We start from the raw sequence: 23317 nt of genomic DNA on the forward strand, positions 1-23317 counted from the left end.
TCAGACCTCTGTAATCGACGCACATTCGCACCTTACCATCCTTCTTCGGTACCGGTACCACATTAGCAACCCATCGAGGATAAGAAGTAACGGCTAGGAAACCGACGTTAAATTGTTTCCTAACTTCGGCTTTGATTTTCTCGGACATTTCAGGACGCATGCGACGAACCTTTTGCTTAACAGGACGACAATCTTCCTTCATTGGCAAACGATGCACTACTATATCAGTATCCAGTCCCGACATGTCTTCATAAGACCAAGCAAAAATCTCTATATAGTCATGTAACATCTGAATCAATCTTCCCTTGACACTGTTTTCCAAGCCTGCTCCTATTTTGACTTCTTTCTTGTCTACTTCGGTACCCAGATTTACGGTTTCAATTGATTCCTCATGCGGCTGTATAGTCCTTTCTTCTTGCAGTAACAGTCTGGAAAGTTCTCCAGGTACTTCACAATCCTCCTCACTTCCATCCTCGGCTTGGTAGATCGGATTTTCAAAGTCATAATGAACAATAGTAGAACTATTATCAACAGGATCCAGAGTGGGTATGGATCTGCAATTTGTTACGTGAGTGTGTGTAAGAAAACATAGCTTGTTTGGAAGATGACAGGAAAGATAAAGAGCGCAATATTTGAATGCAAAAAGTCCATTGATTTATTGAATGTGAATATGCTTATGAAAATGACAAAACCCTTAACAAATTAGCTATTGTGCCCCGGGCATAGACACAATGCTTTAAGAAGTTCAATTGTAAAAATTAAAAAAAATTGCAACACTAAAATAGACAAAAACAATTACTCCTGACTAAAGGAACTCGGGACCGTGTCTTCAGCCTTCCAATTATTGAGTCCGTCACCAATTGTTGGGAAAATCCATCTATCCAGGTCGCAATCGCTGTCAGCATCTTCTACAGCATTAATCTGATCCTCGACTACCCTCTCAGAGCTAAATCCCGGGCCGAATCTATCAAACTTGTATGGTACATCGATCAGTTGACCCCAGCCAGTACGACCACCATCTTCAACCACGGCTTGAGCGTCTTTCAGAGAAATCATAGCAGGAGGAGCACGAATAACCTTGGGCACACAGGAAGTTGGCTTAAGGACATGATTAGTCGGAGGAACTACTTCAAATGACTGAGACGGAGTCTCAAAGAATTCACCATCCATCTCGACGTATCTGAAGGCCTGCACACTACTGACAATATACTTTTCTTCTCCATACACAGTGACAATCTTACCCTCTATTGGATACTTCAGCTTTTGATGGAGAGATGAAGCTACAGCACTTTCCCCATGAATCCAAGGGCGTCCCAGCAAGCAGGAATAGGCAGGACGGATGTTCATCACGTGGAAGGTAGTGCTGAAGACTTGAGGTCCTATCTTGATAGGGAGAACTACTTCACCATAGACAACACTTTTCGCACCGTCGTACGCGCGCACCACAGTATCGCTAGGTTTCAATTCGATGCTCTTACAATCAAGTTTATCGAGCACAACTTTCGGTAGCACGTTTAAAGAAGAGCCATTATCGATCAACACATGAGACAAGGTGATCCCCTTACACTCAATGGAGATATGCAGAGCTTTATTGTGATTCTTTCCTGCTGGTGTCAGGTCAGCATCGGAAAAGCCTAGGCCATTGTCAACTGCCAAGTGAGCGACATAATTTTCGAACTGATCGACAGATGTTTCCTGAGGTACATGAGCAGTCTTCAAGAATTTTATCAATGCATTGGCATGAGATTCAGAAGATAACAACAAGGATAACATCGAGATCTTAGACGGAGTATGCCCTAACTGTTCTACCACATCAAAATCACTCTTGCGGATGATTTTCAGCACTTCTTCAATTTCTTGTTTGGCAACATCTTCAGTAGTAACTTCGACCGGTGTCTCTGACTGAGAAGGGTTGACTGGTTCCTTTCCTCGAGTTTTGGGGATGGGAGGTGAGATTTCTGGAGAAAAGATCCTTCCGCTTCGAGTAACTTTACTAGTCCCAACAATGTCGACGTCATTAGGATTAGTGGAATTATCAACTTGCTTTACGCCATGGATGTAAACATCACCTCCATAATTCCACGGAATGGCTTTGCTTGAGGAATACGGTACTGGGCCAGGTGCAGTAATAATTAGGGGAGCTACCTTGGGCTCAGCAGTAATCTTCACAGGCACTCTAGTAGCGGTAATCTTCACTGGAATTTTGGACCTAGCAATCACAGATATTTCTTCAACAAGGTTTTCCCCCTTAGGAATCTTTTCAAAGAGAATCGTACGATCATCCATCAGCCGTTGAATACCATTTCTCAACTTCAAGCAATCATTGGGTTGGAGTATACAGAGATCGCAATTTTCAGCACAACCTGGAAATAAACCAGCTTGCAATAAGTTCTTCTTGATGGTCAGGAGAGGAGATGTTAAATCAGCTACATTAGAAATGTGAGAATTGCCATCCATAGCATTAACGGTCTTGTCATGATTAGGCATAGGTGCAGTGATGACATTAGGAGTCTCTGGAGGATCAAATTCAATTTCTCCAGCGTCGATCATATCCTGAATCTTATTCTTCAACGACCAACAATCGTTTGTATCATGCCCGGGGCTATCGGAGTGATATGCACACCTGGCATTGGGATTATAACGAGGAGAAGTAGTGTTGGGATTCGTAGGAGGATCTCTGAGGGTAATCAACTTTGCTTTTAGCATACCCTGCAGTGCCTGTGCTAAAGTCATATTGATCTTGGTAAACTGCCTTCTTGGCCTGTCTTGTCTGTGCTGGAAGTTTTGAGATGGCGGTGCTACAATCGTAACTGCTCCAATGGTATGGTCACGATTTTTCTTGTTACGACCCCTTTGACCGTACACAGCATTTGATTCGTTCCTCCCCTGGTAGGACCTTTTGGTGCTTGCAGAGGTAGTCGCTTGTATCTTTCCACTTCGAATGCCGCTTTCAATACGTTCACCTGTCAATATAAGTTCAGTGAAACCCGATGAAGAACTTCCCAGTAGATGGCTGTAGAATGGGCCCGTCAGTGTACTCATGAACATGTCTACTAATTCTCGATCAGTCATAGGGGGTTTGACTCTGCCAGCCAAATCTCTCCATTTTTGAGCATATTCTTTGAAGCCTTCTTTAGGTCCCATAATCATATTCTGCAACTGTAGCCGAGTAGGCGCTAGTTCAGAATTATACTGGTACTGCTTGTTGAAAGCTATCGCTAAATCAGTCCAGGTGCGGATGTTAGAGCTCTCGAGCTGATAATACCACTCTAACTGTGTGCCAGACAGACTCTCTTGGAAGAAATGGATCCATAGCTTCCTATCAGTGGTATACGGCTGAATCTTTCTCACATAAGCTCTCAGATGCATCTGAGGACAAGACGCACCATCGTACTTAGTGAGAATGGGGATCTTGAATTTGCGAGGAATGGCCACATCGGAAACCAGACCCAAGCTTTCGAAATCCAGACCGGGCGCCTTCTGGCCCTCCATAGCTAGCATACGTTCTTCCAGCAACTTGTACTTGCCATCTCTTGGAGAGTACTGTTCATTCTCATAATCTTCATCGTCGTCCTCATGGTTGAAGAGATCAACATTCTCCTCTTCTGAATCATTCTCTGTCTCCTCTTCTTGATCCTTCAGAATTCTAATCTTGACTCCTGCGGCCTGTCCTTTAAGCCTTCTTCCCGGGTTGATGTAACTCACAGCTTTCTTGTCTTTCTTCTTCTCGAGCAAGAGAGCCTTCAGTTCCTCCTGCCCCTTGGATAAGCTCAAGATCATCTCCTGGAATTGAGCATTCTGAGCCTGGAGATCCTTGACAGTTTGTTCGAGGGCCATTTTTCTGTTTAGAAGGAAGGCCGTGAGAATATTGATCTTTTAGGATACCTGTTATGCAATGTTATGTTATGCTATGCAATGTATGAAATGTTTTCAAGGACTTTTGGAATTTAACTTTGCGTAAACCACCAAAAAGAGGGAAACTTTTATTAATAATTTCTTTAATCAATGCTCATTACAAAAAGGAAATAATAAAAATACAATGAAAGCTCAAGTCTCCCAGGGACGGCCTCTTTTTGGGCGAAGATATGCATTGAGTCCTCGTTCCTCATTAAGCTGGCTGGTGAGCTCTAATACTTTCTTCCTTTCTGCAACGAACTGAGTCTCAAAAGTATCCCTTTCCTCTCTCAACTGGATCCAGGATCTCTTCAGTTCTTCAACATTGGTAGGCATATCTGGATAAGGAATGATCCGAGGAGTACCTCCTTCAACTCCTGGTTCAACAATCAGCGGTTCGACTGCCAGATATGGCATGACAAGTTCACGAGCTCTTGCGCGTACCCATCTGAGATAAGGTTCCATAGGAATAAAGTTTTTCTTCCCTAAAGTACTTCTTTTCACCATGCCCCAAGCTCGTACAAACCTTTGACGGAGACCTTGAGAGTCGTTGTCATAGTCAAACATAGTACCTTGAATAATTATTTCATGTGGACCATCTCTTCGAGCATAACCAAACTGGCGTAGGGCTAAAGTTGGGTTATAAGTAATACCTCCTCTTATCCCCAGGAGTGGTACGTTAGAGAATTCTCCACAACGGTCAATGATGATAACATTTTCTTTGAGATGAGGACACCAACGGATGTCTGAATGAGAGAGCGACATTATCCTTTGAGACCATTTCAGGTTTTGCTCATTCTTCAAGACTGATTGAGGAAGGTGCGAAATAAACCACCTAGACAATAAAGGTACGCAGCACATGAGAGTCCCTTGCCTCTTCATAGTACGGGTGTGAAGGGAATGCAAAATGTCTCCAAGCAAGGTAGGCACAGGGTTATGAGTGAGAAATATCTTAATAGCATTCATGTCTATGAATTGGTCTGGATTAGGGAATAATACCAAACCATAGATTAGTAATGCTAGGACATCTTCGAAAGCATGGACATCCATAACTTTTAAGAATTCTCGGGCCTTATTTATCAGAAACTTGGCAAGTAAACCCTTAACTCCACTTCTTGTTACCCAATTGGTTTCAACGTCTGACTTTGTCATGTGTAAAGCCGCGGCGATTTCTTCAGACTTCGTAATCTTTTCCAAACCACTGAAAGGTGTTCGATCAAGGATAGGTATCCCAAGCAGCCTGGAAAATTCTTCTAATGTGGGTACCAACTGATAATCTGGGAAGGTGAAGCAATGATGTTTAGGATCGAAGAACTGGAATAGAACTCTCATCATATCTTCTTTGAAACCGGTGGTAACTAAATTGAGGAGAGAACCATGTTTCTTGATGAACTGAGCCTGATCAGGAAGTTCTGACACTAAATTCTTTAGTTGAGGAGAGGTCACTACGAAATTAATCCGGATAGTCTTCCTGGAAGCCATAGCCCTGTTTAACAAAGCAAAGCTAAATCCCTAAGTCCTTGAAATGGTTAGTACAATGCCATGATGTCATGATGTCATGATGTTATGATGTTATGATGTTATGATGTTATGATGGTAAGCAGGTAGTAAGCACAAACAAGTCACACAACAATCATCCCTAAGTTTTAAGGCTTACATGAGTTCCATAGGTAAGTACCCTCCCCACTGAAGTTTGGTTGGTTCAACCTGTCCTAGAATAGTAACCGGGTTCTAGAAGGATCTCAAATCATTGACCTTTCTTTAAGTCCACCTCAGTGCAACACCAAGTGGTTGACCGAAGCTTCCCTAAAGTCCAATCTCAAAGAGTGTAGTATCGAGTCTTAACCAACCCCAGTCGGAACCGAAGTCAGTTATCTCACTACTTTCTAATGGCTAGGATGAGTCAATTAGGGTTCTAAAGGTCTGGTTAATGCTTTGATGACACCACGCGGAAGCCAAATTTTTCCTCAAGTAAACATGAGGAACATCAGGACATCCAAAGTGTCACATTAACCGTATCCATCATTTTGACCATTCCAGTATACGCCGGATAATCGCGATGATCTCTTGCTACTTACCTAAGGTACACTAGATCCAGGTGTAGGATCTTATACTCAAGCATAACATACCCAAGCAATCCCTTAAAAGTAAATCAGACAATTTAAATAAATGATCTTGTTTTTAAGGTAACCTCTCTTTAATTATCCTCCCCAGCAGAGTCGCCAGTTCTGTCGTACGGTGAACTGACTTTGTGTGTTTTTGCTTTGGAAAGCAAATGTCGCGGATAGCAAGAGTCGCCACCGACTTTTCTTTCATCCATAAGGAAAGGTGGAAAAGAACAGGAAAGACCTTAATTAGATTTTGGGTTCGGGAGGTACATTATACAAAAGGAAGGTGTTAGCACCCTTTGTATCCATGGTTATCCATGGGCTCTTAATTGCTTGATCACTTATGTTTGTCTGAAAAAAGTGTTTGTGAATTGCTTAAAAAATGTTTTGAAAAGAGAGTTTAACTTCGTAATGATTCTTGTACGAATGTATACAAAGTATTTATCTAGTTTAATTTTGAAAGCGGTTTAGAAAAATATAACTTGGCAATGATTCTAGTACGAATGTATACCAAGTGGTGATTTTCTAGTATTTGCAAAGTGTGAGGTATGAAAAATGTTTTAGGTTGTGAGCCAGCAATTAAGAGTTATATCCACCCAAGGTCTTTATGGGCATTTCCTATCCTTATGAGGGTAAAACTGTCCTTGCTATTGAGAAGTAAGTAGTCTTATCCCTTTGGATGTAAAGGGACATCGTAGGGTCATCGTTTGGTCATTGAAGGCAACATTTGTAAGGATACCTTAGCATTCGAAGGGACGATCATCATTTAACCGTAGGCTACAACGACGGGTCATCGAGGGACAAAATCATATATTCGCAGGCAACATCCGAGGGACAATGATTTATTTTATAGGGACATGATGATTTAATCGGAGGGTCTTTGCTAAATGTATCCCCACATTCGCGGGACATGACCATAATACCGTAATATCGTGAGGCAACCAAAGAGAGGTCCAAGATCACATATTCAAAGGCAATATTTTATAATCAATTAGTTAGTTGTAATCAATTAGGTAATTAGGTCCACGTTATAATCAATTAGGTAATTAGGGTGAATCTCCACAAGGGTATCCCACAAATAAAGTGGAATACCTAGCAAGCTACCTTCTCGGGAGTATGTGAACCCTTACAAAATTCAGCAAACAGGTCAGAATACCAAATCAAGGTGCGGTCAAGAGTCGCACCCAGCAAAAGGCATCACAACAGAAATAGTGTTAGGTGAATAATATATGATTACAATAAAACATGTCAGATAAGCGAAAATCAGAACGAAAAAAAATCAGCGACTGTCACGTTCGCTCCTGCCTCGCCTAGCGACGGCTTAGCGAATGCTCGTTACATGCTCGCTTAGCGATGTGCTAGCGAGCGGCTGCGGGTTCTGGTTTTAATAACAGTACAATTCCAGAAAGCTCCAAATCCTATGGCATCCATTATAGAAATTACATGGTTAAACATTCAAGACATCCATACATACTTAAATTCACATGCAAGACTTAAGATATTTTTATAAATTCAATCATAATGCCACATGCAAATTAAGAACATAAAGCGGTAATGGTAATGCAAACCTGTTTGCAATTGAATTGCAACCTTGAATTGGCAAGTCACTCTTAGGGTTGGCGCCGAATTAAGTTGGGCGGAGATAACCTTGGTGCAGATGAGTTTCCTTCAGGGTTTCCTTTAGGGTTGCTCTGAATTCTCTGGGTTAGCCTCCAGGGTTTGCTGTGCCTTCTCTCTATCTCCCGTTTTTGTTTTTTTTCTTCTGAATGTGGTCCTTGGTATTTATAATAGTTTTTGTGACCTAATGGGCTCAGAATGAAGCCCAAAAATTCTGGTATTCGCAAGCTTCGCTAGGCGAGTGGCGTAGCGAAGGGCTCGCTAGGCGAAGGAGTTGCTCGCCTAGCGAGCATGCCAGTCTGGGCCATTTTTTGGATTCGGCCATCTGTGAGCTGGGTCTTTGTTCCTTTAAGGTCAATGCCTTGGAAAATAAGTTGGAGTGCCTTAAAAAATGCCTTGTAACATTAACGGGCAAATTTTGGGGTATGACAAGGTCATTGTTTCATGACACCTGAGTTGGGAAATTATGGTACGTCCTCAAAGAATGTAACATCTGCAGATATGTAGGAACGATGTGTAGAAGGAGAGTAACTCTGATATCCCTTTTGGACACGGGAGTAGCCCAGAAAAATACATTTGATGGCACGAGTAAACATTTTTATCATGATCTGGGGATAAATCATGAACAAAATAAGTACATCCAAAGACACGAGGGGAAATAACATATAAGGGATCTGTATGATACATCATAGAATGAGGAACTTGATCATTCAACACAGAGGATGACATTCGATTAATTAAATACTCGGTAGTAAGAACAATATCACCTCAAAATTTTAGTGGTAAATTGACATTTAACAAAAGGGTACGAACATTGTTAATAATGTGTATATGTTTCCTTTCAACAACACCATTTTTTTAGGCGTATGGGGATAAATCGATTGATGTACAATATCTTTGGAGTGCATGAAAGAGTTGAAACGATCAGAAAAATATTCTTTTGCATTATCACTGCATAAAATGCAAATTATTTTCCTAACTGTGTCGAGATTTCAGAACAGAAATTCGTATAAATATTACACAATTGGGGAATGAAAAATATCACGTGAAATGAAGAATATGAAAGGTTAATAAAATTGAAATTTTTGAGGATAAAATTGTAATTGTGTTATTAATTGAGTTAATTCCATTAGATACACTCCAATTTGGGGAATGTAAAATGGGTTAAAAAAGTGATATTGAATGAAATTGCTTCCATCACACTTCATTCAATTCCGTTTATTTTTTTGCAAAATCAACTATGAAATATAACTCCACTCCACTCTATTCCATCCCTTTCCATTAAATCAATTAGACCCTTAGACTCTTTAATACGGATTGCCATTATTTTATCTCATTCATAATTTTTACTCTATCATATATTTTTAATTTTTTATATATATAATTATTTTTGAAAATTCAAAATAATATTAATTATAATTTTGTCAAAATTATTCATAATTATTTAATATCTAGAGAAAACATGTGATATAAAATAAAATACTAAGAAATCAATATCATTGGGCTTGAAAAACTTGAGCCCAAACTAAGTGTTAAACCTAGTCCAAATTTTCAAGATGTTTTCATTCTACCGAATTCTATTTTGTTTTCGTTTCAACAAACCCCTAAATCCCAATTCCTTAAACCCTAAATTGCAAAAATGAGACCTTTGGACGAGACCGAAACCAGAATCGTCTTCGAAAAGCTCTTCAAATTCATCGGCAACAACCTCAAAAACCTCGTCGAGAATCCCTCCCATGAAGGTCCAGATTCCACCCCTGGTCGCTACTGTTTCCGTCTCAACAAGAACAAGATCTACTACTGCAGCGAGTCGCTCGTCAAGCGAGCCACCAATATCGCTAGACCTAATCTCGTTTCACTCGGAACATGTATCGGGAAATGCACTCACGGCGGAAACTTCCATCTCACAGTTCAAGCGCTGAATTTGCTAGCTGCTAATGCTAAGCATAAGGTATGGCTTAAACCTCAGTCTGAGATGTCGTTTTTGTATGGGAACCATGTGTTGGAGAGTGCGTTGGGTAGGATTACTGAGAATATTGTTGCGGGTGATGAGGTTGTTGTTGTTAATATGGCGGATGTGCCTTTGGGGTTTGGGGTTGCTGCTAAGTCTACACAGGATTGTAGGAAGTTGGATCCTAATGGGATTGTGGTGCTTCATCAGGGTGATATAAGGGAGTATTTGAGGATGAAGGATGAGCTTTGAAACATTTTAAAGTGTGGGTTTTTATGAAATTTTAGTCATGGGTTATCTTTCTCTTTGTGTAACTGGGTCAATCACTATAAAATTGATTCTTAGTTATCTTGGAATCTACTGAAATTTTGTTTAACTATTATTATAGTGAGTATGATTCAAGTTACTTTGTTCTTTAGGTTTGTTTGGATTGGATTATTTGTGCTTGTTTGGATTGAATTATTTGAGTTTGTCTTATGGGAGATAGCTTGTGGAAGCAATTATGATACGTCTATATATAAGATGGTTTCAAATTATTTTCGTAAACTCTTTGGAATAACTTAAAAAAGTGAAAGCAAGCAACTTATAGCTTATATAAGAACTATTGACTTTATTTAATATTCTGTTATAGAAATAGCTTATTCATAAACACTTGATTAAGTTGTTTATCCAAATAGTGTCTCTGTATTTTGTATCTATTGGTTTGATGATTAAGTTTCTCTACGTTGTCTTTAATAAACCAAGACTCTTAATTTCATTTTATGACTAAGAATTGGTGAAATGTTTACGGGTTGGGTTATATAATTAGCTCGCTCCATACCTTTCCATCAATAAAGACGATAAGTAATCATGTTCACATCCCCCTTGGGACAATTTTTGTCTTATTGGCTTTTTAAATGTCTAAGCCTTTAAAATTAAGCTGGATCCTTAAGAAAAGAAAAATGAAAAATAAATAAAAAATCCAATAAGCAATCCATGTCACTTAAGAAAAGTAAAATGAAAAAATATCCAAAAAGGAATCCATGTAAATAAAAAAATTAAAAATTAAAAAAAAGTATGATTTTTATGAGTAATATCTATTAGGATATTATTATATTAAATCTTTCCTTAATTAATAAAATTGATTAGGATGCTTATATATTATATATATATATATATATATATATATATATAATATATATATATATATATATAATATATATATATATATATATATATATATATATATATAAGCATCCTAATCAATTTTATTAATTAAGGAAAGATTTAATATAATAATATCCTAATAGATATTACTCATAAAAATAATAAAATACAAAATAATAATAAAATAATATCTCAACACTCCCGCGGGGTGGTGCATATGCATCATAAACACCCATTTTATCACATATGTATGTAATTCAAGGTCTTCGAAGAGATTTTGTAAATAGGCCAGCAAGTTAATTCTTTGAATTAACAAAGGAGGTTTTGATGGTCCCAGTAGTAATCTTCACTCTAAGGAAGTGGCAATTGACTTCTATATGTTTTGTTCTTTCATGAAAAACTGGATTGGAGGAGAGGTGCAAAGCTGATTGATTGTCACATACAAGTTCCATAAGGCCGACTTCACAAAAGTGAAGTTCCTGTAGTACATGCTTTAATCACAAGAGCTCACATATGGCATGGCCATGACTGGATACTCAACTTCTGTACTTGATTGAACAACGGCCGTTTGCTTTTTACTTTTCCGTGAGATCAAATTTCCCCTAATAAAAACATAATAACTCAATGTAAACCGTTTATCACTTGCATATCTTGCCCAATCAACATCTGAATATCCAATGATATTAGTGTTTCCTCTATCACAAAAGACAAGTCCTTTTCCAGGTGATCCTTTGGTATACTTAAGGATTCGAGTAATTGCTTCCTAACGGTTGTCACAAGGAGAATTTAAGAATTGACTTACTACACTAAACAAAAAAGATATACCAGTATATGGCTCCCCCTGATTAGGGAGAAGCTTTACATTAGGATCCATAGGAGTGTCAACTGGTTTGCAGTCTATAAGACCGGTTTCTTCCAAAATATCAAGAGCATACTTCCTTTAAGAGATAACAATACCTAACTTTGATTGAGCTACCTCAATTCCTAGAAAATATCAAAGAGGACCCAAATCCTTGGTCTAAAAATTATGAAATAAGTGTTGTTTTAAAGCCTTGATACCCTCAAAATTATCAGCTGTAGTTACAATGTCGTCAACATAAACCACTAGATAAATATATTTATTGGAGCAACATTTGGTGAAAACATAGTGATCTGATTCACATTGGTTCATCCCAAATTGTTGCAACACTTTACCAATTTTTCCAAACCATGTCTGAGATGATTGTTTTAAGCCATATAAAGACTTGTGTAATTTACATACCCGATTACACCCCCCTTAGCAACAAATTCAGGAGGTTGCTCCATGTAAATCTCCTATTCCAAGTCACCATGAAATAATGCATTATTGACATCTAATTGATAGAGGTCATTGTTTCATGACACCTGAGTTGGGAAAGTATGGTATGTCCTCAAAGAATGTAACATCTGCAGACATGTAGGAACGATGTGTAGAAGGAGAGTAACACTGATATCCCTTTTGGACACGGGAGTAGCCCAGAAAAATACATTTGATGGCACGAGTAAACATTTTTATCATGATCTGGGGATAAATCATGAACAAAATAAGTACATCCAAAGACACGAGGGGAAATAACATATAAGGGATCTGTATGATACACCATAAAATGAGGAACTTGATCATTCAACACGGAGGATGACATTCGATTAATTAAATACTCGGTAGTAAGAACAACATCACCTCAAAATTTTAGTGGTAAATTGACATTTAACAAAAGGGTACGAACATTGTTAATAATGTGTCTATGTTTCCTTTCAACAACACCATTTTTTTAGGCGTATGGGGATAAATCGATTGATGTACAATATCTTTGGAGTGCATGAAAGAGTTGAAACGATCAGAAAAATATTCTTTTGCATTATCACTGCATAAAATGCAAATTATTTTCCAAACTGTGTCGAGATTTCAGAACAGATATTCTTATAAATATTAAATAATTGGGGAATGAAAAATATCACGTGAAATGAAGAATATGAAAGGTTAATAAAATTGAAATTTTTGAGGATAAAATTGTAATTGTGTTATTAATTGATTTAATTCCATTGGATACACTCCAATTTGGGGAATGTAAAATGGGTTAAAAAAGTGATATTGAATGAAATTGTTTCCATCACACTTCATTCAATTCCGTTTATTTTTTGCAAAATCAACTATGGAATATAACTCCACTCCACTCTATTCCATCCCTTTCCATTAAATCAATCAGACCCTTAGACTCTTTAATACGGATTGCCATTATTTTATCTCATTCATAATTTTTACTCTATCATATATTTTTAATTTTTTATATATATAATTATTTTTAAAAATTCAAAATAATATTAATTATAATTTTGTCAAAATTATTCATAATTATTTAATATCTAGAGAAAACATGTGATATAAAATAAAATACTAAGAAATCAATATCATTGGGCTTGAAAAACTTGAGCCCAAACTAAGTGTTAAACCTAGTCCAAATTTTCAAGATGTTTTCATTCTACCGAATTCTATTTTGTTTTTGTTTCAACAAACCCCTAAATCCCAATTCCTTAAACCCTAAATTGCAAAAATGAGACCTTTGGACGAGACCGAAACCAGCATCGTCTTCGAAAAGCTCTTCAAATTCATCGGCAATAACCTCAAAAACCTCGTCGAGAATCCCTCCCATGAAGGTCCAGATTCCACCCCTGGTCGCTACTATTTCCGTCTCAACAAGAACAAGATCTACTACTGCAGCGAGTCGCTCGTCAAGCGAGCCACCAATATCGCTAGACCTAATCTCGTTTCACTCGGAACATGTATCGGAAAATGCACTCACGGCGGAAACTTCCATCTCACAGTTCAAGCGCTGAATTTGCTAGCTGCTAATGCTAAGCATAAGGTATGGCTTAAACCTCAGTCTGAGATGTCGTTTTTGTATGGGAACCATGTGTTGGAGAGTGCGTTGGGTAGGATTACTGAGAATATTGTTGCGGGTGATGGGGTTGTTGTTTTTAATATGGCGGATGTGCCTTTGGGGTTTGGGGTTGCTGCTAAGTCTACACAGGATTGTAGGAAGTTGGATCCTAATGGGATTGTGGTGCTTCATCAGGGTGATATAGGGGAGTATTTGAGGATGGAGGATGAGCTTTGAAACGTTTTAAAGTGTGGGTTTTTATGAAATTTTAGTCATGGGTTATCTTTCTCTTTGTGTAACTGGGTCAATCACTGTAAAATTGATTCTTAGTTATCTTGGAATCTACTGAAATTTTGTTTAACTATTATTATAGTGAGTATGATTCAAGTTACTTTGTTCTTTAGGTTTGTTTGGATTGGATTATTTGTGCTTGTTTGGATTGAATTATTTGAGTTTGTCTTATGGGAGATAGCTTGTGGAAGCAATTATGATACGTCTATATATAAGGTGGTTTCAAATTATTTTCGTAAACTCTTTGGAATAACTTAAAAAAGTGAAAGCAAGCAACTTATAGCTTATATAAGAACTATTGACTTTATTTAATCTTCTGTTATAGAAATAGCTTATTCATAAACACTTGATTAAGTTGTTTATCCAAATAGTGTCTCTGTATTTTGTATCTATTGGTTTGATGATTAAGTTTCTCTACGTTGTCTTTAATAAACCAAGACTCTTAATTTCATTTTATGACTAAGAATTGGTGAAATGTTTACGGGTTGGGTTATATAATTAGCTCGCTCCATACCTTTCCATCAATAAAGACGATGAAAGTAATCATGTTCACATCCCCCTTGGGACAATTTTTGTCTTATTGGCTTTTTAAATGTCTAAGCCTTTAAAAATAAGCTGATGCGGATCCTTAAGAAAAGAAAAAAGAAAAATAAATAAAAAATCCAATAAGCAATCCATGTCACTTAAGAAAAGAAAAATGAAAAAAAATCCAATAAGGAATCCATGTAAATAAAAAAATTAAAAATTAAAAAAAAGTATTATTTTTATGGGTAATATCTATTAGGATATTATTATATTAAATCTTTCCTTAATTAATAAAATTGATTAGGATGCTTTATATATATATATATATATATATTATATATATATATATATATATATATATATATATATATATATATATATATATATATAATATATCTATATATATATATATATATATATATATATATATATATATATATATATATATATATATATATATATATATATAAGCATCCTAATCAATTTTATTAATTAAGGAAAGATTTAATATAATAATATCCTAATAGATATTACTCATAAAAATAATAAAATACAAAATAATAATAAAATAATATCTCAACACTCCCGCGGGGTGGTGCAAATACATCATAAACATCCATTTTATCACATATGTATGTAACTCGAAGTCTTCGAAGAGATTTTGTAAATAGGCCAGCAAGTTGATTATTTGAAATAACAAAGGAGGTTTTGATGGTCCCAATAGTAATCTTCTCTCTAAGGAAGTGGCAATTGACTTCTATATGTTTTGTTCTTTCATGAAAAACTGGATTGGAGGAAAGGTGCAAAGCTGATTGATTGTCACATACAAGTTCCATAAGGCCGACTTCACAAAAGTGAAGTTCCTGTAGTAAATGCTTTAATCACAAGAGCTCAGATATGGCATGGCCATGACTGGATACTCAACTTCTGTACTTGATTGAACAACGGCCGTTTGCTTTTTACTTTTCCGTGAGATCAAATTTCCCCTAATAAAAACACAATAACTCAATGTAAACCGTTTATCACTTGCATCTCTTGCCCAATCAACATCTGAATATCCAATGATATTAGTGTTTCCTCTATCACAAAAAACAAGTCCTTTTCCAGCTGATCCTTTGGTATACTTAAGGATTCGAATAATTGCTTCCTAACGGTTGTCACAAGGAGAATTTAAGAATTGACTTACTACACTAAACAAAAAAGATATACCAGTATATGGCTCCCCCTGATTAGGGAGAAGTTTTACATTAGGATCCATAGGAGTGTCAACTGGTTTGCAGTGTATAAGACCCGTTTCTTCCAAAATATCAAGAGCATACTTCCTTTAAGAGATAAAAATACCTAAATTTGATTGAGCTACCTCAATTCCTAGAAACTAACAAAGAGGACCCAAATCCTTGGTCTAAAAATTATGAAATAAGTGTTGTTTTAAAGCCTTGATACCCTCAAAATTATCAGCTGTAGTTACAATGTCGTCAACATAAACCACTAGATAAATATATTTATTGGAGCAACATTTGGTGAAAACATAGTGATCTGATTCACATTGGTTCATCCCAAATTGTTGCAACACTTTACCAAATCTTCCAAACCATGCCTGAGATGATTGTTTTAAGCCATATAAAGACTTGTGTAATTTACATACCCGATTACACCCCCCTTAGCAACAAATTCAGGAGGTTGCTCCATGTAAATCTCCTATTCCAAGTCACCATGAAAGAATGCATTATTGACATCTAATTGATAGAGGTCATTATTTCATGACACCTGAGTTGGGAAAGTATGGTACGTCCTCAAAGAATGTAACATCTGCAGACATGTAGGAACGATGTGTAGAAGGAGAGTAACACTGATATCCCTTTTGGACACGGGAGTAGCCCAGAAAAATACATTTGATGGCACGAGTAAACAGTTTTATCATGATCTGGGGATAAATCATGAACAAAATAAGTACATCCAAAGACACGAGGGGAAATAACATATAAGGGTTCTGTATGATACACCATAGAATGAGGAACTTGGTCATTCAACACAGAGGATGACATTCGATTAATTAAATACTCGGTAGTAAGAACAACATCACCTCAAAATTTTAGTGGTAAATTGACATTTAACAAAAGGGTACAAACATTGTTAATAATGTGTCTATGTTTCCTTTCAACAACACCATTTTTTTAGGCGTATGGGGATAAATCGATTGATGTACAATATCTTTGGAGTGCATGAAAGAGTTGAAACGATCAGAAAAATATTCTTTTGCATTATCACTGCATAAAATGCAAATTATTTTCCAAATTGTGTCGAGATTTCAGAACAGAAATTCTTATAAATATTAAACAATTCAGAATGATCTTTCATTAAAAACATCCAAGTACATCTTGAGAAATCATCAATAAAAGTAACATAATACATATACCCTAGGATAGAAGGAATCTGACTAAGACCCCACACATTGGAATGAACGACATCAAAAATAGACAAAACTCTGTTATTAATGCGATGGGGAAAAGAATCTCTAACGTATTTTCCTAACTGGCATGACTCACATTATAAGGACTCTAAATGAGGAAGACCTGACACCATTTTCTTCAATTTTGATAAACTCAGATTACCTATGCGATGATGCAAAAGATCAGGAGATTCAGTAGTAACACATATAGAGTAAGTGGGTGGTTGTAGATAATAAAGACCACTAGATTCAGTTCTGACTTCAATCGTTTGTCCCGTACTCCGGTCCTATATCAAAAAAGAATCATAAGTAAATGTTATGACATTGTTTATAAAGTTGGTTAATTTGCTTATAGAAATCAAATTGAAAGGGAAATTAGGAATCAATAAAACAAAAGTCAAAGAGAGTGAAGGAATAGGTGATACTCGTCCAACACCAGTTGCCTCAACTTTATATCCACCCATAACCGTAATATAATATGGATATTTAGATGGTGATAATTCAGAGAGCAATGAGGCATTACCGGTCACATGGTCTGAAGCACCAGAGTCTATAACCCATCCAATAGGAGTAGCATGAGAAAGACAAACCATAGAATTACTAGTACGAGCAATAGCAGTCAGGGAGGTGGCTTGTTGTGTCGCCTTCAATCGCAAATGCTCCTGATACTCATCAGCAGAGAAAGTCATTTTGAGTTCACCCTTTGATTCACGGTTTTCAGTGGTTTGAGCAACATTAGTAGTTTTGTTCGGGTAGCCATGTAAGTCAAAGCATCGATCTTGAGTGTGCCCATCTTTCCTATAATGAGTGCAATAGAAGTTACTTCTACCTCATCTACCATGTCCTCTACCACGACCACATCCATCACGTCCTCCATTACTAAAGTTAGAAACAAAAGCAGAGGACTCAAAAATAGTATGAATGTCATCACTTGGTAGAGATACCCGAACGAGACGATCAATTAGTTCTTCTACTGTATGTATGGTAATATTTGTTATTGCATGGTCTTTAATCGAACTATATTCGTTAGAAAGGCCATGAAGGACAAACACCATGAACATATTATCAAGTTTGCCCAATATCTTCGTAATATCATCACTAACCAGCATAAGTTTGAGGTCATCAATAGTAGATTGAGCACGAATGAGATATTCTGATAAGTCTTGATCATTCATTTGAAGAGTAGCCAAATTACAGACCGATGCATACATTCTTTGAATATCATTAACATAAAGGTTTTTAGCCTTCTGTCAAACCTCATAACATGATCTATACGCATGAAAGTGTGCCATCATATTTGGTTCAATAAATTCCACAACAATAATACAAATTGATAATTAGCGGCTTCCCAATCATCTTTTATCTCTTTATCAATTTCATAAACCTTTTTAGTAAAATGGTCTGACAGACTTTGTCCTAAAAACCATAACTCAATCGAAGCATACAAATCCAAATAGTTCTTATTACCATTTAATTTAGTCATGGTAATAACGGGTGTTCCTTGAAACACAAACGACATAAGACTCTTTTTGGGAGGATTCTTCTCAACAACACCATTCTTTAGGCTTGGAATTTCAGTCATGATTTCAACACCACCAACTTAATAACTCTAGATCGTAGTAGCAACACATAAGAAAAAACTAGGGTATTGAACCAAGAAAAAAAATAGGATTTTGAACCAAGAAAAAAATAGGATTTTGAACCAAGAAAAAATAGGGTTTTGAATCAAGCTCTAGATTCCATCTTGAATATGAATTTCTTGAATTATTATGTGGAGAAAAATACACACACACACACACACACCACACATATATTTTATATATATATATATATATATATATATATATAATATAATATATATATATAATAATATATATATATATATATATATATATATAATTATATATATAATATATATATATATATATATATAGGTCTAAGCCTTCTAATCAACTCTATAATTAAGGAAAAATTTAATACAATAATGTTTTAAATAATATCCTAATTGATATTATTCATAAAAATAATATACAAAATAATAATAAAATAATATCTCAATAATGAAAGGGACATTTGATTTTTCAACATGTTAATTGTACAATTAGTTCATTTTATGTAAATAAAAAATTTCATATAACAACAACCAAAGCGATTTTTCTACCCACTTCCCACATTGAGCGATCGTGTCATATCATCTATTTTTTTAACTCGGTATTTGACTTAGAAACTAACTAATTAAAGAGACTAATTTTACTGTAGGCGATTTCCAAGCAGATCAAAGTTCTTTATAGACACGTTATATAAGGAAATTTCTTTCCTACCTTTATTGATTCTTTCAAATTTTTGGCAAAAAAATACCCATTATTTTTAGAGATGCATCTTCGAACGCACCGTTACCACACAAAATAAGTACAAATAGTTGGGCTTTCCTCACTTTGCCAAAATTTAATTCAGAGAAGCATCTTTGTATGTGTTTTAGGGTTTGTCTGCAAATGCATCTTTGGATTAACCCTTATTTTCAAATTTAGGTATTTTTTCGAAGATGCATCTCCAAAAGCGTTTAATTTATATATAATGTGTGTGGACATACCTCTTCTCCTTCTTCGTTTTTTGAAACTTTTATAAACCCCTATTGGAGCTCGTGAGCAACTTTCTTATAGTCAATTTTTCAAGGAACAACGGTGCTCTACTTCAGTAGTACCAATCCCAACTCCATCCACTTACTACGTTCAACATTTTCATCCTCATCAACACTTTTTTGAGTAAGTTTTTTATTTAACCTTTTTATAATTAATGTATTATGTAAAATAGTTAGTTTTAAATGCATTAGGTAGTAGTCACATTTGAAATAGGTAGCTATTATAGAAATGCACTATGATTTGGTTGCATACTGGGTTGTTAGGGCAAGACTGGTTTTTCTGCCATTGTTATAAACACAAGTGTTTTTGAAGATGCATCTCCGAATTATATTCTTATTGGTTTTCGGAGATGCATATCCGAAAATGTCTTGGATGCAAACTGATGTACTTTTGTCATATTTTTCAAGAAAAAAAGCTACAGATAACGATGATAGAATGAGACTCGATCGTGAAACCCAGCACGCGTCCGTTCGGCATGAGAGGGAGAGACTTCAGAATGAGAAGGTCATAGCTAGGCGGGGAACCATCCCTATGCCTCTTGAAAGAAAAGTATCAACTTATAGGAGCCACTTGTCACAAGGGTATTCATCCCAAGGGTACGTCTTCCTTGATCACTTTGATTGAGAGGAAGCTCTTGCTACACATGATGGTGTCCCCCCCCCCCCACTTACCGACCATTATCTAGGAGGCCCCTCTGACACCTCCTTATTGATATACTATATAGATCATGTTGTTGGGCATGTTTAGGCCAAAGAGGTATATTTTTTAACAGTTGTTATTTATATGTTAAAAAAAATTCCATGCGATTGATTTTTTTTACAGTAGCGTGATTGTTTGAAGTCTGTTAACCATAACAGAAAGATTTTGAAGCTTTATCAGCCTAAGGATGATTGGTTCCAAAATGTCATATGATACTCCAGTCTTGTCGGCCTGTGTTCTTCTGGGTACAAGATCATTAGCCATGGCATGCATAGGGCTTTTGCTGAGAGGTGGCATAAGGAAACATCCTCTTTCCACTTCCCCATTGGCAAGATGAAGATTACACTAGATAGCGTTGCTTGCTTCTACACCTTACCATTAGTGGGGAGTTGCTTAATCATTCCAGGATCAAACGTGATGAAGCCCAGAAGATTATGGTAATTTATTTGGGAGCTGACTAAATGGACTTGATACAATGTGAGAGCATCATATGTGATCATGCAAAATTTTCATCCTTGCAGAAGCTATATGAAGATAACTTGGAGTTGGCCAATGATGCCTACATTGATGATCTACATCTTACCTACCATCGAGAGTGTGCTTTAATGTGTTACCTCATATTCTTGGTTGGCACATCCATGTTTATGGACAAAATTGCAACCTACATCGATGTGGCATACCTTAAGTACTTCATCGACCTGTTGACCATTCACGAGTGGAACTGGGGGCCGTCTATTTGGTATACATGTACTCCAAGTGAAGCGAATGTTCTCTTTGGATGACAAAGCAAATGACAAGCTCTTGCACTTTGCTGGAGGTAATTTCTATAGTCACTAATAATTTTAAAAGCACTTATTTTTTTACAGTTGTTACTAATATTTTTTCAGTGCATATTTCTTATTCATTTTTAGGGATGGATCATATCCCACTTTCACCATATACACGAATTTGATCATGTGCTAAAGTATACTGAGGATTGGCCATGTGCTTGCCTATATTGTCCGCATAGAGGGAATGATGTTATACGACCGTTATATGTGTATATTAACCAGACTCAACATGATAACATCGACTGGACACCATACACCACTCACCGGGACACTCTTGCCTTCGACCCTATTTCATTTTACTCCGTATGGCTGTCATGTGGGACAAATACGATGTGCATGTATCTGCCAAAGTGATGCATGCGTTAATTTGGATATGTGCAGATCATTCAGAGATCCCCCTTTTAGTCTGCTTCTAACAACATCATCACCATACATCTTGATGATATATTGGTGGATTCTAAGAGTCATCTAGTACTAGAGGAGTATTAGAGTATGTCAGCCACAAGTCAGTGGTCTTATATGAAAGATTACATGACTTGGTTCTATAATATGTCACACCCTATCATGACACCAGACACTCCTGGACATTCACCTAGGCCTGCTTATGAGGAGATCCTGGAGAATGAGAAGGCTAAAGAATGACCATGCCATTGATGTGTTTCTGATCTGTCAAAACATTATGTGGATTACATATAATGGCATATAGTCTGGGTTGTTTGAGAGGGGTGGAGCTGATGCGGTTGCCCTAACATGTTTCATTCTTACCGAGGCACATAATGCCTTGGGTTACCGGCGACAGAGGAGAAGTCAGGGAGTTAGCATTGGGCATATGCAACATGTTATGTTTTTATTTATAATTTGGGATGTTTTAGTATTATTTTCAATACTTTGAAAATAATGTTTGTAATATTATGGGTTACCTTATTCTATGATGTTCATGTTATTTAATGTTTAAATCAAATTATAACACTGTTAATAAGAATAAAATGACTTTGCATTAAAAAAATAAAAACTTAGAACACTGTTTCTGCCCAATAAGCATGCAGGTAAGTTTTTAGATATGTATATCCGAAATAGGAATTTTTGGAGATGCATCTTCGAATTCACTTCAGAAATATTCGCAGATGCATCTCTGGACCATTTTTTTGCAAAAATGGGGTGACTGCTTGATTTACGAAGGATGATGAGATTTAAGGCGCGTCAGAGATGCATATCCAGAAAAAACCTGGGGGCATTTTTATGTTTTAAAAGATTTTAGTCACACTATAAAGGTGGGAAAATAAATCCCCAGTATACAAATGGGTTACATAGATCAACTTGTTGTTATTAGACCACGAGTTTGACATAATTACTATGTTTTATGTGAATTAGTGAGTTTGTCTCACCCATCCTTTTTTGTTTGTTTTATTTACTCATTTTTTTAATGTTATTTTCATATATTTTAGTTTCTAACATATGTCTATTTGAAGAATGAGTTAAATATGTCAGGGGTCCTCAGAAATATCCCATCATTTAATTTTAGTCCCTATAATTTTTGTTTACGAATAATGGTCTTTCTAAAGTTATTTGTCAAAACTTTTGGTCTCTATCATCTACTTCCTTTAACGGAAGCTGATGTGGCACTCCATGTCACTTAAAGTCAACATCCTACTTGACTACAAAAAATGTCTTAGATTGCGGGGGTTACAAACATCTATAAATTCCTTCGAATATGGTGAATATGTCATTTCTTATAAGGTTTGAGCTCAAGAAGCTTATTTCAAACTTTGTAAATCTGACACTAACTACCATTTTGATTTTTACCATGAATAACATCATTTGAAGCTTAAGATTGTTGAATTTTGCAATTATGGTATAAGCAAATCAAACAACTCTAGTAAGATTGGCTTCTCAACTATTGGCTAACACCTGTTTGTTAAAATGTATGCATCTATTTTGCAAAGTCATGAACTGTAGCGGGGTATTCGTTACCTTTAGATTTATTGACTAAATCAAAAGTAAATCATACAAATTGAGTCGCCATCGCACTTCTATTTATCCAAAGGAAAGGTTAGAAAGAGAACAAAAACCGAGAAGTTTTATCAAATAAAAAACTAATAAAAATGTCAGAGATCGGGGTAAGGGGGTTGGTTATGCAATGGGAAAGTTTTAAGCACCCAAAACATCCTAGGTACTCCTAGGGAGCCCTTTTCACAATTTGTTGTAAGGTAGGTTGGTATTTGTGAAAATTATTTGTGCAAACATGATTGGGGGGATGAGAGAAGAATGTAC

At 36.3% G+C, this 23317-nt stretch overlaps 2 protein-coding genes across 2 annotated transcripts; both read left to right on the forward strand.

The window, feature by feature from the left end:
* Positions 1 to 9258: 9258 nt before the first annotated feature.
* LOC127107573 (uncharacterized) lies at positions 9259 to 9822 on the forward strand. Its single transcript, XM_051044867.1, has one exon. The coding sequence runs from the start codon at positions 9259 to 9261 to the stop codon at positions 9820 to 9822; it is 564 nt and encodes a 187-aa protein (XP_050900824.1).
* A 3464-nt stretch (positions 9823 to 13286) lies between these two features.
* LOC127107576 (uncharacterized) lies at positions 13287 to 13899 on the forward strand. Its single transcript, XM_051044869.1, has one exon. The coding sequence runs from the start codon at positions 13287 to 13289 to the stop codon at positions 13848 to 13850; it is 564 nt and encodes a 187-aa protein (XP_050900826.1). The 3' UTR covers positions 13851 to 13899.
* The last annotated feature ends 9418 nt before the right edge of the window (positions 13900 to 23317 follow it).

This window comes from Lathyrus oleraceus, chromosome 7 (assembly GCF_024323335.1).
Source record: "Lathyrus oleraceus cultivar Zhongwan6 chromosome 7, CAAS_Psat_ZW6_1.0, whole genome shotgun sequence".
Lineage (NCBI taxonomy): Eukaryota > Viridiplantae > Streptophyta > Magnoliopsida > Fabales > Fabaceae > Lathyrus > Lathyrus oleraceus.

Coding starts and splice junctions, on each gene's coding strand:
- LOC127107573 (XM_051044867.1), top strand. CDS start 9,259: ATGAGACCTTTGGACGAGACCGAAACCAGAATCGTCTTCGAAAAGCTC.
- LOC127107576 (XM_051044869.1), top strand. CDS start 13,287: ATGAGACCTTTGGACGAGACCGAAACCAGCATCGTCTTCGAAAAGCTC.